Source organism: Stenella coeruleoalba, assembly GCF_951394435.1.
Source record: "Stenella coeruleoalba genome assembly, chromosome: 6".
NCBI classification, from domain to species: domain Eukaryota; kingdom Metazoa; phylum Chordata; class Mammalia; order Artiodactyla; family Delphinidae; genus Stenella; species Stenella coeruleoalba.
Genome location: NC_137151.1, coordinates 94,228,532 through 94,244,016, shown reverse-complemented (window position 1 = coordinate 94,244,016; position 15,485 = coordinate 94,228,532). Strand labels below are relative to the sequence as shown.

Below are 15,485 nucleotides of genomic sequence, written 5' to 3'. Positions count from 1 at the left end.
ACCATCATCATCACTGTAGGTTTATGCTTCTCAAATGTGAGTAAATTTTACTTTTTTGAGTCCTCAGGGGTGTGTCAGGGCAACACAAAGCACTGGAAGATATGGTGCATCTTTCTGGAGTATTACTTTGCTCAAAGATTTTGAGAGGGAAAATGTTATCTTAAAATTAACATTTATATATTATGCAGTAGAATTAAAAAGTCACAAATTTTCAAGGTAACAAAATGATTCCAAGATGTGTGGTTTGTGTCTGATTGCATTAAGTTATACCTCCAGAGACCTTCACTGTCCTCTACCCACAGGAGTTTTTTATTGGAAAAATTTGGAAGTGCTTCAGATGTAGAACCATTGAAGAATTTTAAGTAGAGGAAGGACCGTGATCAACTTGCATTTTATATGATCCTATCAATAGGATTGAATATGGACAGAAGTAGCTTAGTATTGGATTGGAGGAAGCTGTTGCATTAGTCTACATGAGAGATACTGACAATCTGGACTAGGGCAATAACTTGGTGGGTGTGACAGTTAATTCGGTGTGTCGAACTGACTGGGCCAGGGGGTGCTCAGATATGTGGTCAAATATTATTCTGGATGTTTTGAGTGAGATTAACATTTAAATCAGCAGACTGAGTAAAGCAGATTGCCCTCACTAATGTGGGTGGGCTTCATCGAATCAGTTGAGAGCCCCAATAGACAAAAAATCTGACCCTTCCCTGAGTAAGAGAGAATTCCTCCTGCCTTATTGCCTTTGACTGAAACATTGGCTTTTTCCTGCCTTCGGACTTGAATGGAAGCATCAGCTCTTCCTGGATCTTGAGTCTGCAGACTTTTGGACTAGAACTATGCACCATTGGCTCTCCTGGCTCTCTAGCTTGACCCACTCATCTTGCAGATCTTTGGACTTGTCAGCTTCCATAATCACTTAAATTAATTCCCTATAATGAACTTCTCTCTGTCTTTTTCTTTCTCCCCCTCTCTCTCCATCTTATTGGTTCTGTTTCTCTGAACAGCTCTCACTAATAGAGATTTTGATACCTAGTGTGACTCTAGAGAAACAGAAGATTAAGGACAAGTTTTCTGAATTGGTTCTGGGGTTTGTGGAATTAGCTCTCTAATCCGATTATAGATTTAAAGACTCTAATGACTCTATTTCTAGTGGTAAAGATACACTGATAGTCCATGGCGTGATCTGGCAATAGCGATGTAAAAAATATCACCCATTGGATACCCCTAATCAAAGCAAAGAAGCAAAGATATGGGTGACTATATATATGATACTTTCAAACATTTTTGTCAAACTAATGAATATAATGAATTGGCTGGGTATTCCTAATGTTGATGGACAAAGGTGAGAAAAGAATGAGCTCAAGGATTCAAATTCCCAGCTCAAGCATTGTGTAAATGACCTGAAATCTTCCATGTATGCCCTGCAGGAGACCCTTATCTCCTATAGCCATAATGCTAAGATTGCTGAAAACCGAAGCCAGAATTTCATCCTGCCGCTGCCTGAATTACAACGCAAATTGAGCTCCCAGCCTCACAGGGTGTCTACTGTTAAAGTGAGGATATTGGTTGGGAATAAGTGGGACCCTTAAATTTGGGATGGGAAAATAGGAGAAGACTCTGATGAAGCTGGGGATGCTGAGCCCATAAATTCTGATATATCTGCTTTGCCAGGTGAAGTGACCTCTCAAACCCCAGTGGAAGAGACCTCTCCACCCCCAGCAAAAGTGGTAGTGGCCTTTCCACCCCATCTGAGGGGATTAACCCTGCATTACTTGAAGAAGTAGTAATGGCCTCTTCTGAGGCAGTTGCCATGCAAGACGATGTTGATTCTCCTCAAAACTCACCCCCACGGACCCCCTTTGCTTCTAGGCCTGTAACTAGACTCAAGTTCCAGCAAGCCCCTAAAGGTGAGGTTCAAAGTGTGACCCACGAGGAAGTACACCACACTCCAAAAAGAACTGCTTGAGTTTTCTAATTTATATATATAAAAATCCGGGGGGGCTTCCCTGGTGGCGCAGTGGTTGAGAGTCCGCCTGCCGATGCAGGGGACACGGGTTCGTGCCCCGGTCCGGGAAGATCCCACGTGCCGCGGAGCGGCTGGGGCCGTGAGCCATGGCCGCTGAGCCTGTGCTCCGCAACGGGAGAGGCCACAACAGTGAGAGGCCCGCGTACCGCAAAAAAAAAAAAAAAAAAAAAAAAAAAAAAAATCCAGGGAACATGTGAGGGTATGGGGATATTAAAGGTATGGGATAATGGTGGCAGGATCATAAAGTTGGATCATATCGAATTTATGGATATGGGCTCACTAAGCAGAGATTCTACGTTTAATTTGCAGCTTGGGGAGTCACAAAGGACTCTAACACTTTGTTGGTTACTGAAACATGGACCAAAAGGTAGCCCACTGTGAGTGGATTGAAAATGCCAGGTCTACTTTAGGTTAATGTAGAGGAAGGAATTCAAAGGTTTAGGGAGATTGTACTGTTAGAGTGGATTTGTCATTTAAGACCTACTTATTCACCCTGGGAGGCTCCAGAAGACACACCTTTCACCATGACTGTGACAAATAAGTTTGTGAGGGAATCCCCACCCTTGAAGAGCCCTGTGATTGCTCTTCTCTGTAGGCCAGTGGGAACTGCAGTCACTGAACTGGAAAACCTAAATGAACTGGGAGGAATTGGATCCTGAAGTGGCAAGGGTGAGTGTGGTTACTGTGATGGACAGCAGGGTCAAAGCAGCAACCACAATTGTCTGATTCATGTAGACCTATGGCATTGGCTGGTTGATCATGATATTCCTAGAAACAGAATATACAAGAAGCCTGCTAAATTCTTACTTGATCTGTATCAGCAGAAAAGTTCTAGGTCAAATGAACAAAAGTCTAACCTAAATCATAAAAGCAGAGGTCCTCAGTCAGTTCCCAGTTTGAACCAGTTTACAGACCCAGAACCCTTTGAATAAAGGGGAAGCCTGATCCCCTTGAGGAGAGACCTCAGTACAGTGCCAAAAATTATGTTAATCTTTCTCCCAGCATTCCCCCAAAGGAACTACAGCCTTTTACCAGGGTAACTGTGCATCAGAGAAAAGGAAATAGAGTTTTCAGAGACTACTGGACCCTGGCTCTGAATGGACACTAATTCCAGAAGACCCAAAATGTCACTGTTGTCTACCAGTTAGAATAGGGGCTTATGGAGGTCATGTGGTCAATGGAGTTTTAACTCTGATTCATCTCATGGGGGCCCCAGTGGGTCCCCAAACCCATCCTATAGTTATTTCCCCAGTTTCAGAATGCATAATTAGAATATATGTATTCAACAGTTGGTGAATACCTTCCCTGTCCTGTGGAATGAGGGATATTACAGTGGAAAAGACTAAATGGAAGCCACTAGAGCTACCACTAAGAGTAAACCAAAAGCAATACCTGGAAGGATTTCAGAGATTAGTGCCACCATAGGGATTTGAAAGGTGCAGGGATGGTGGTTTCCATCACAACCCCATTCAACTCACTTATCTGGCCTGTGCAGAAAAGAGATGTATCTTGGAGAATGACAGTAGATTATCGTAAGCTTAACCAGGTGGTGACTCCAAATGCAGCTGCTGTACCAGTTTGCAGTTTCATTGCTTGAGCAAATTAACACACCCCCTGGTACCTGATATGCATCTCTTGATCTGGCAAATGCTTTTTTCTCCATACTTGTTAGTAAAGACCATCCAAAACAGTTTTATTTCCACAGGCAAGGCCAGCAGTATACCTTCACTGTCCTACCTCAGAGATACATCACTCTCCAGCCCTATGTCATAATATAGTAGACAGGAATCTTGATTACTTTCTCTTATATAAGATATCACACTCACCCTTACAGTAATGACATTATGCTGATTGGACCTAGTGAGCAAGAAGTGGCACTATTCTAGACTTATTGATAAGATATTTGCATGTCTGAAGGTGGGAAATAAGTCTGATAAAATTCGAGGGCTTTCTACCTCAGTGAAATTTTAGGGATCCAGGTATGGGGCTTGTCAAGATATTCCTGCTGAGGTGAAGGGTAAGTTGTTGTATCTGGGCTCTCCTACAACCAAAAAAAGAGGCATAACACCTAATGGGCCTCTTGGGTTTTGGAGGCAACATATTCCTTTGGATGTGCTACTCTGGCCCATTTACTCAGTGACCTGGAAAAAATATTTACATATATGTTTTTCTTCCCTCTCATCTCCTTATCACATAACATAATATATATTTCCTTTATATCATAATATTTAAGTATTGTTAACCTTACATCATAGTTATTTAAGTTTCAGGATATTAAGGAGAAGAGTAAACATCACTCAACGACTTTACATCCTTTTCTGGGGAAGGGGCTAGTGAGTTTTGGCTGTATGTATACAGGAGAGTTGTATCATGTAAGGTTAATTATGACCTTGTTATTGTTTTCATTTGGAGATTAAGCATGTTGTAAGATGTTTATGGGTACCAAGTTGACAAGGGGTGGACTTGTGATGGTTAGTTTTTTGTGTCAACTTGACTGAGCCATGAGATAGAGATTTGGATCTAGAGATAGGGAGAGAGGTCTGGGCTCAAACACTTTCTAATTCTCCTTAGAACTTCAGGTCCTTCTCTTCTTTCCCATCTCTGCTACCCATGATCTTAGTAGTAAGAGTACCCAAGAGGTCACTCTCTCAGTATTTCTGCCTTCTGTCTTCTTTCCTAGCTCTATCCTCTAGTGGTCCAATATGGATAGGTGAGCTTACAGTGTAAAAAAGAGTGATTCAAAAGTGATAGCTAACACTGATTTTAGAAGTGGACTTTTGTATAATTTTAACTTTATTACCATTTTCCAGAAATGTTATTATACCACAACGAATAGAATATCCAGCATTCTTATCCCCAGACCTGAATGTTTCGGTTGGGGTGCCAACTACAGCATCCCAATCCAACCAGCCATCTGTAGTACGACTTGAAAAACTTCAGCAACAACCCCGGGCAAGGTAAAAAACAAAAACAAAACAAAACAAAAAGATTTTCATCTTATTTATGTGTTATTTATATATTAATTTTTCCTTTGAGACATAGGCTTGCTATTGGTCCAGAAACCTTCATCATGATGATATTATGGGTTCAGTGTTTGTTTTAAAAAGTCAATGATCTGGCAAGAAAAGGGGTGAGAACATATTAATATGGGAGAAAGTATAATACTTTCTCTGCCTCTTCACTCAACAATATAGTCTATAGGTCTCTTATACTCTTTTCTGTATTTCCCATCTTTTATCTCTAGGCTTTAGATATTTTCTTCTGACCTGTCTTATAATCATTGGTTCTTTCTTCTTTGTCTCTTATCTACTGTTAAGCCAATTGAGTTCTTAATCTCAGTTATTTCCTTTTGTTATGGAATTTTCATTTACTTCATAGTTCCACTTCTCTACCAAAATCCTCAGTCTTATCTTTTAATTCTTTGAACATATTAATCATTGTATTTCAAAGTTCATCTCTGATAACTTGATTATTTGGATTTCCTATAAGTCTATACCTATTGTTGGTTTTTTTCTCAGAGTTTTTAGTCAAATCTTATGTTCTCATATGCCTAGCTGTTTTCATCAAGTGCCAAACATTGTATTTGAAAATCTGTAGAACTGATTTGAGGCTCTTGATTATATATTTTTACAGATAATACATACATTTGCATCTGGCAGCCAGCTAGCCTAGGAACACTAGCAATCCCAGATCACCTTAATTCAATTGAGGTGAGACTGAAATGATTTGGGCTCTAGTTCCTGTGGGCATTAGTCTTTTTTTGGTTTACTCTTATTCTTAACATCAAGGCCGGGACTAGTGAGAGGCAACCAGGGTACAATAGTTAAGGAGGCACTTATTCTTGGGGTATAGCCCTCTAGGGCCCCAACTGAAAGCCTAGGTGCTTACCATGGCTTCTCATCCTTAACAGGGGCTGAACTCTGGTTTTTGTTCCCTCATTCTTACATATTTCTCTCAAAGCTCTTAACTCTTGTCCACCTCAAATGCCTTGAAGGAAAATGGCTCCAAATTTTGGGCTCAGAGTCTCCAGACTTCCTTTCTGTCTGGCATCTTGGATTTGCAAATTCTTGCTGCCTTTATAACTGACTGATGCTTCCAAAGAAAAAATTTTAAAATACTTTGTCAGCTTTTTCAGTTGTGCAGTGAGATGGTCTGAAATAATCGAGTCCATCATTGCCAGAAACGGAACTCCTAAAATTTTAAAAATGATGTTTATGTATATGCATATTTTACTCAAACTTATAAATTAATTCATAAACATTGAGTTGAGTGATCAAGGAACCCCCTTTTCTCCTAGTCCTATGTTTTATTCTTTCAATAACATTTATTTATTTATATATTTTTATTGGAGTATAGTTGATTTATGTTGTGTTAGTTTCAGGTGTACAGCGAAGTGAGTCAGTTATATATATACATATATCCACTCTTTTTTAGGTTCTTTTCCCGTATAGGTCATTACAGAGTATTGAGTAGAGTTCCTTGTGCTATATACAATAGGTCCTTACTAGTTATCTGTTTTATACATAGTAGTGTATATATGTCAATCACAATCTCCCAATTTATCTCTCTCCCCCCTCCCCTCTGGTAACCATAAGTTTGTTTTCTACATTTGTGACTCTATTCCTGTTTTGTAAATAAGTTCATTTGTACCATTTTTTAGATTCCACATAATATTTATTTATTTTTATTTCAGTTTTATTGAGATACAATTGACACACAGCACTGTATAAGTTTAAGCAGTACTTAATGATTTGACTTACATACATCATGAAGTGATTATCATGATAAGATTACCAAATATCCATGATCTCATATAGATTCAAAATAAAAGAAAAAGAAAAAAGATTTTTCCTTGTGATGAGATCTCTTAGGATTTACTCTCATAACAGCTTTCATATATAACCTATAGCAGTGCTAATTATGTTAATCATGTTGTACACTGAATGCCTAGTACTTATTTATCTTACAACTGGAAGTATGTACCTTTTGACCACCTTCATCCAATTCCCCTTTCCTCACCCCCTGCCTCAGGTAACCCCAAATCTGATCTCTTTTTTCTATGAGCTTGTTCTTTCATTTTTTGAAGTATTATTGACCTACAACACTATATTGTTCCTGGTGCACAACACAGTGACTTAACATTTCTATAAATTACAAAATGATCACCATGATAAGTCTAGTTACCATCTGTCAGCAAAGGTATTACATTATTTTTGACTATATTCCCCATGCTTTACATTTCATCCCTGTGATCCGTTTATTTTGTGACTGGAGGTTTGTACCTCTTAATTTCCCTTACCTATTTCACTCCTCTTCCACTCCCCTCCACTCTGTTTGTTCTCTTTGTCTATGATTCTGTCTCTGATTTGTTTCTTCATCTGTTTTGAATTTTAAATTCCACATATAAGTGAAATCATACAGTACTTGTCTTTCTATGCCTGACTTGTTTCAGTTAGCGCTGTACCTTTTTTGTTGCAAATGGCAAGATTTCATTCTTTTTATGGCTAATGATACACCATTGCATATGTGTGTGTGTGTGTGTGTGTGTGTGTATATATATATATATATATATATATATATATATATACACACCACATCTTCTTTATCCATTCATCTATCAGTGGGCACTTAGGTTGCTTTTGTATCTTGGCTATTGTGAATAATGCTGCAGTGAACATAGGGATGCATATATCTATTTAAATTAGTGTTTGTGTTTTCTTTGGAAAAATACCCAGAAGTGGAATTGCTGGATTGTATGGTAGTTCCATTTATAATCTCTTGAAGAACCTCCATACTGTTTTCCATAGTGGCTGCCCCAATTTACATTCCTATCAACAGTGCAGGAGGGTTCCCTTTTCTCCACACCCTCACCAACACTTGTTATTTGTTGTCTTTTGATAATACCTATTCTGACATTCTGTGAGGTGATATCTGATTGTGGTTTTGATTTGCATTTCCCTGATGATTACTGATGTTGAGCCTCTTTTTGTGTCTGTTGACCATCAGTATGTTTTCTTTGGAAATGTGTATGTTCAGGTCCTTTGCCAATTTTTTTCTCAGATTGTTTGCTTTTTTGATGTTGAATTATGTGAGTTCTTTGTATATTTTGGATAATAACCCCTTATCATATTGTTTGAAAATACTTTCTCCCATTCAGTAAGTTGGCTTTACATTTTGTTGATGGTTTCCTTTGCTGTGCAAAAGTTGGAAGTTTAATTAGGTCTTATTTGTTTATTTTTGCTTTTGTTTCCCTTGTTGGAGGAGACATATCCAAGAAAATATCGCTAAGACCAATGTCAAAGAGTGTACTGCCTGTGTTTACTTCTAGAGTTTTATGGTTTCAGGTCTGACATTTATGTCTTTAATCCATTTGTTTATTTTTTGTATGTGGTATGAGAAAGTAGTCCTATTTGATTGTTTTGTATGTAGCTGTCCAGTATTCCCAGCACGATTTACTAAAGAGACTGTCTTTCCCCCATTGTATGTTCTTGCCTCCTTTGTCGTAAATTAATTGATCATGTAAGTATGGGTTCTCTTCTGAGCTCTTAAGTCTGTTCTATTGATTTATGTGTCTGTTTTTGTGCCAGTACCATACTATTTTAATTACTGTAACTTTGTAGTGTAGTTTGAAATCAGGGAGTGTCGTATCTCCAGCTTTGTTCTTCTTTCTCAAGATTGTTTGGGTAATAAGGGACTTCTGTGTTTCCATACAAATTTTAGAATTATTTGTTCTAGTTCTGTGAAAAATGTCATTGTTATTTTGATAGGGATTGCATTGAATCTGTAGATTGCCTTGGGTAGTATGGTCATTTTAAAAAATACTAATTCTTCCAACCCATGAGCAAAGTATATTTTTCTATTTGTTCATATCATCTTCAATTTCTTTCATCAGTATCTTATAGTTTTCCAAATACAGGTCATTGACCTCCTTAGTTAAATTTATTCCTAGGTATTTTATTCTTTTTGATGTGATTGGAAATGGGATTGTTTCCTTAATTTCTCTTTCTGAAACACAGCTGATTCCTCTTTTTTTTGATGTTTGACAATGAATTCTTTAATTGAAGTATAGTTGATTTACAATATTATGTTAGTTTCAGGTCTACAGCATAGTGATTCAGTATTTTTATAAATTATACTTCATTAGAAGTTATTACAGGGACTTCCCTGGTGGTCCAGTGGTTAAGACTCCATGCTTCCATTGCAGGGGATGCAGGTTCAATCCCTGGTTGGGGAACTAAGATCCTGCATGCTGTGTGGCATGGCCAAAAAAATTTTTTTTAATTAAATTTTAAAAAGTTATTACAAAATAATGGCTATAATTCCCAGTAATGTACAATGTATCCTTATTGCTTATCCATTTTATACATAGTAGTTTGTATCCTTTAATTACATACCCCTATTTTGCCCCTCTCTTCTTCCCTCTCCCCACTGGTAGCCACTAGTTTGTTTTCTGTATCTGTGAGTCTGTTTCTGTTTTGCTAGATACATTCATTTTATTTTTTAGATTCTACAAATAAGTGATATCATACAGTATTTGTCTTTCTCTTTCTGATTTATTTCTCTAAGCATAATATTCTCTAGGTCCACCTATGTTGCTGCAAATGGCAGAATTTCATTCTTTTTTATGGCTGAGTAATATTCCATTGTGTGTATGAATAAATCTTTTTTTGTCCATTCTTCTGTTGATGGACACTTGAGTTGCTTCTATATCTTGGCTGTTGTAAATAGTGCTGCTGTGAACATTGAAGTGCATGTATCTATTCAAATTAGGCTTTTCACTTTTTCTGATTTATACTCAGGAGTGGAATTGCTGGATCATATGGTAGTTCTATTTTTAGTTTTTTTGGGACCCCCCATATTGTTTTCCATAGTGGCTTCACCAATTTATATTCCCACCAACAGTGTGAAAGGGTTCCCTTTTCTCCACATCCTCACCAATGTCTGTTATTTGTAAACTATTTGATGATAGCCATTCTAACAGGTGTGAAGAGATATCTCGTTGTTTTGATTTGTATTTCTCTGATAGTGATATTAAGCATTTTTTGTGTGTGTGTTAGCCATCTGTATATCTTCTTTGGAAAAATGTCTACTCAGGTCTTCTGCCCATTTTTTGACTGGGTTGTTTGTTTTTTGATATTGAGTTATATGAGCTGTTTATATATTTTGGGTTAACCCCTTCTGGCTAGTCATATCATTTGTTCAGTTATTGTATTCTTCAGCTCTGTGATTTCTCTTTGGTACTTTCTTATATTTTCTATCTCTTTGTTGAAATTCTCACTTTGTTCATACATTTTTCTTCTGACCTTGATGTGCATCTTTATGGCCATTATTCTGAATTCATTATCAGGTAAGTCACTTATCTCTGCTTCATTAATGTCTGTTTCTAGAGTTTTATCTTGTTCTTTTGTTTGGAACTTATGTTTCTGGAGTTTTATTTTATTCCTTTGCTTAAGACTTATTCCTCTCTTACTTCATTTTCCTTGACTCTCTGTGTTGGTTTCTGAACATTAGATAAAACAACCGCCTCTCTAAGTTTTGATGTTGTGGCCTCATTGTAGGAAAGGAACCTTACCATCAGCCCAGCCCAAGTTCTTGGTTGTCCCTCAAACCTTTGTGATGGTCCAAGTCACCTTGTTTGTTCTTAGTCACCCTCCCAATAGTTGAGGGCGTGTCAAGACTTGTCAGTATCCCAAAGGGGAGATCTCAGTCAGCACCTAGATTCAGGCTGATTGGAAGCTGAACCCCCAGGCAGATGCTGGGAAAGTATGTAGTTAGAGCCCTTTCAGGGACAAACTGGAAGACTTTTTTTTCCTCTTCCCTCTGTGCTGGGCCTGTTCGTATAGTCACAGGGTTGGTGGTGCACCTGCACCCATTAAAACTGCTTCTTTGTGTACTATAGTCCTGTAGACTGGTAACTGCAAACCCTGTTGACTGTGACATCAGGCAATCTGGGGGCCTGTGCCTTGGGTGGCAGCTACAGAATCCGGGGTGCCAGTTGTATCTACAAACATTTCCTTGGAGATACTGGTGATCTGGATCAGGCTAGAGGGAGAAGAGAGATGCAGTGTCTGCTGGCTTCCCTGGTTTCCAGGGAGGATTGCAGTCAGCCCCTAGAAGCATGCTAAATTAGAAGCCTGACCCTCAAACATTAACTTTTACAGAATGTGAGTGGGCTTCTCTTGGGGAAAGACTGGGAGATGGACAGTTTTTGCCTACTCTGTGCTGGGCCCTTGGCAAATAACCATGGCAAGTCCTAGAGAACCCATTAAGAACTATTTCTATTTTGTTTTAACCTTGAGGGTCTCATGGTCACAAGCTAGGTGTGACCTAGCTAGGTGTTTTGGGGCCCTGTCCCTCAAGTGGCAGTCTTGAAAGTTGGAGCACTCATTGTGGGGTCCGAACCTTTCTCTCCTCAAAGAGATGCTGGGAATTGGAAGTTCCTTCCCAATTGTATGACATGGTGCCAGGGTTAGGTTTATGATGAGAGTGTGTCTCAACCTTTCCTACCCATTTGCTGTGGGTATTTTCTCATTCGTCCAGTGTTTAGGAGTTGCTCAGCTATTTCTGGATTTCTTTCAGCAGGAATTGGTCCTTGTACAACTATAGATTTGGTGTATCTCTGAGAGGAGATGAATGAGTTCAGGAGCCTCTTCACCATCTTGGACTGGAATCCACAAATTTCTTCAGTTCTTGGCTTAGTAGAACCCACCTGGATCCTTATAATGCTTCTCCATTCAGAGTGGCTCCCTGAGCTCCACCTGCAGAACCTCGACTTCTTTGGCTTCCAGTGACAGCAATGGCTGTTGCTCTGCCTTCTCTTGAGTGGCAGCACCACCCAACCCCCTTCTTCCTAGCAGAATGGGTCCCCCTCTCCTCCTTCTGCTCACTGACTCCCATGTATCTTTGTTGTGTGTTTCTGCAATCTAAGAATGTTATTTTGATCCTTATTATCTTCTTATAACCACTTTGGAATTTGGCCCTGATAATTCTCTGTTGCTCAATTTTATATGAAATTAATTTTCCTGAATTTTTTGTAGAAGCTTGGTTCCGAAAGCTTTTCTAGCTTCACAGAGCTCCCACTTCTGAAGTTTTTATTTGGTGTTTAAATATACAGTGACCTTCTTTCAAGGTTTTCTGAGGCCCTGTCCCTAAGTAGAGACCTGGCTGGTCAGTTTTGAGCATTCTCAGTGGTTAGACTACTCCAGTCCTTTAATTCTTATCATGAATGGTTTGTACTCACCCACTATTAGAATGAGTAAAACCCTCCCAGTTTCAACTGCTATTCTCAGGCTGGCTGGCTGTGCTTTCTTGTGACCACCTGTTGGCTCTTTGGGGTTCTCTTATTCTCACATTCATCAGATGCCCCTTTTATACCTGTTGCTTTCTCCCATATATTCACTGATACCATGAAGGTTTTATGTATATGGGGTTAATAGGGAAACCTTGTCACATGGTTTTGTAAATGTTGCCTATAAGTTTTTGTGTTTGCTACCTAGATACTCTGAATGTTTTTATGTAGATATTTGGGAGGATTCAAAAACTATGCTACTTCTGCTTTCATCATCTTCTTGGAATTTTCCTTTTTAGCTAAACTTTCATATTCATAATAACTTATTTGTGGTTTCATTTGGGGGAATTTATTTACACAATCATACCATCTACAAGTAATAACAATTTTCTTTCTTTGTTCCCAATCCTTAATCTTTAGTTTTGTTTTCTTGTCATTCTATGCTGGCTGGAAGCTCCAGTCAATGTCTGTTATAAATGGTGAGGGTGGACATCTTTGTTTTGTTCCGAATCTTTCATGGCAATGCTTCTAGCATTTAATAGTCAAGCACATTATTTATATAGGTTTTTTGGTTGATGTCCTATACCAGATTAAGTAAATTATTCCATTCTGTTCCTAGTTTTCTAAGAGTTTTCTATTTTAATCATGAATGGATGTTGGATTTTGCCAAATTATTTTTCTCTTTTAATCAGTTAAATTGTATTTAAATTAAACATTCTGTTATTAATGTCAAAATATCCTTATATTCCTGGGATAAAGCCAACTGGTTCATGGTATATTATCTTTTCCTTATACCACTACATTTTTTGTACTAAAATTATATTTTATTTGTAACATTTGCGTCTATGTTTGTGAATGAGATTAGACTAATTTTCCTTCTTTGTAATGTCCTTGTTATGCTTTATTGTCAAGGTCATAGTGTCCTAATGAAATGAATTGAGAAACATTTCCTCTTTTCCATTTAATTCTTGTCGATTATATTTTTAGATTATGAAAGCCTTTTGAAATTTGGATTAAAAACTAAATTCCTATCTTTTCATTTGTTTTATTGCAGAGGATATCATATATGTGTTGAATAATTTATAAAATATGTATATATAGTTTAAATGAGAGCAATATATATAGAATAATTTCTTAAATATGTATGTATAACTTAAATAAAGATGAGACCATTGCCTAGATATTTACAATTCGAGTTAAGAAATACAACATTACCAATATTATAATGTGTTTTGTGTGCCCTTATGAGATTACATCCCTCTCCCCAACTCTCCCCAGGTAACTACTATCCTGATTTTTGTTGTAATCATTCCTTTTCCTATGTGTCCTTAAACAATATATTGCTGGTTTTCTTCTTTAAGGACTTTTTATAAATGTATTATACTGTATGTGTTGTTCTTTGCTTCATACCATATATATTCTTCTGTCACTTTTTAAATCTGTAACTGATTTTTCTTTAGGCTAGAAAAAATGAAAAAAGAATATAGACGTCTGAGTACATGGATAGAAAAAGCTAGCTATTTAGAAGGAGTTCTTACCCCAAGATTGGAACGTAAAGAAACTAAGGTAATTGACATAATACATTCTTCCATATATAGATTTTTAGTTTAAAATTACGATAAGTAAAAATAATGATCAGATATTGTTTATTTGTTCTCTCTCTATAAAATGCTACTCATAGTTCATGCACGTTCCTATTTTGATAATGTGACATTCAATAAATATTGATTAATAATTTATAAGGTTTAGTTTTTAACAGCTTTGTTGAGATATAATTCACATACTATACAGTTCATCCATTTAAAGTGTACAATTCAGTGACCCTAAGTACAGAGTTGTGCTTCCATCGCTACAATCAGAGAACATTATCATCACCCCAAAAAGAAACCCCATACCTCTTAGCCTATACCCTCCAAACCCCTCATGCCCTGCTAGCCCTAGATGACAACTAATGTACTTTATATCTCTAAAGATTTTCTTGTTCTAGATATTTCATATAAATGGAATCATACAATATATGGTCCTTTGTGACTTGATTCTTTCACTTAGTATAGTGTTTTTAAGGTTCATCACTATTGTAGCATGTATCGATACTTCATTTCATTTCATTGCCAAATAATATTTCATTGTTTGGATATACTACATTTTTTTATCTACTCATCAGTTGATGGACATTTGGTTGTTTCCACTTTTTAGCTATTATGTATAATGCTGCTATGAACATTCACGTGCAGTTTTTGTGTGCATGTATGTTTTTAATTCTCTTGGGTATATACTTAGGAGTGGAATTGCTGGATCATATCATAATTCTGTTAACTTTTTCAGAAACTACCAAACTGTTTGCCACAGCAGCTGCACAATTTTACATTTAACCAGCAATGCATGAGGGTGCCATATCTCCTACAACACTTGTTATTTTCCTTTTTAAAAAAAATTTAATTATGGCCATCCTAGTGGGTTTGAAGTGGTATTTCATTGTGGTTTTGATTTGCATTTCTTTAATGACCAATGATGTGAACATCTTTTTGTGTGAATACTGGCCGTTTGTATATCTTCTCTGAATAAATTTTTATTCATATCTTTTGCTGATTTTTTAATTAGGCTATTTGTATTTTTATTGTTGAGTTGTAAGAGTTCTTTATATATTTTGGATACTAGACCCTTATCAGATATAAAAGTAAGATTTACTATTTAGAAGTACTATCTAATCTATACATTTTGACCTGGCAGTAAAAGATTCATAGGGATTTCAGTGAATAGATAAAACATTGACTAAAATCACAGCTTTGAAATGGTAGTCATAACATATTGATATATTCATGTTTTTCAATGCCTCTGAGATAATTGGGCAGGATTGTGCTGCGATAAGATAAATTGATTAGCATTTGCTAATACAGAATTAGTATTTTAGGAAAATTTTGCAGGGCTTTTCATTAAAGGGACTCTGAACTTTGGGTTCTCATTGAAAAATCAGTATTTTATAAGAGCCAGTGGTCACTCCACCTTATAATTCTTCTTGGAATTTTATAAAGATCCACATCACTTTGCAACTGATAGACCATAATGTATTCCAATAAAAAAGTGATCTGTTTCCCGGGGGTATCCTCTTATACCACTTGAAGTTAAACATTATGTCATTTGTCTTGTAATCTTTTTCTGTCATGC

At 37.1% G+C, this 15,485-nt stretch overlaps 1 protein-coding gene across 1 annotated transcript in view; it reads left to right on the top strand.

Moving 5' to 3' along the window:
• C2CD6 (C2 calcium dependent domain containing 6) overlaps positions 1-15,485 on the top strand; it is a 142,532-nt gene that overhangs the window by 57,875 nt on the left and 69,172 nt on the right. The window contains 2 exon segments of the mRNA XM_079923486.1: positions 4,843-4,989; positions 13,781-13,886. Coding sequence (XP_079779612.1) covers positions 4,843-4,989; positions 13,781-13,886 — 253 coding nt within the window.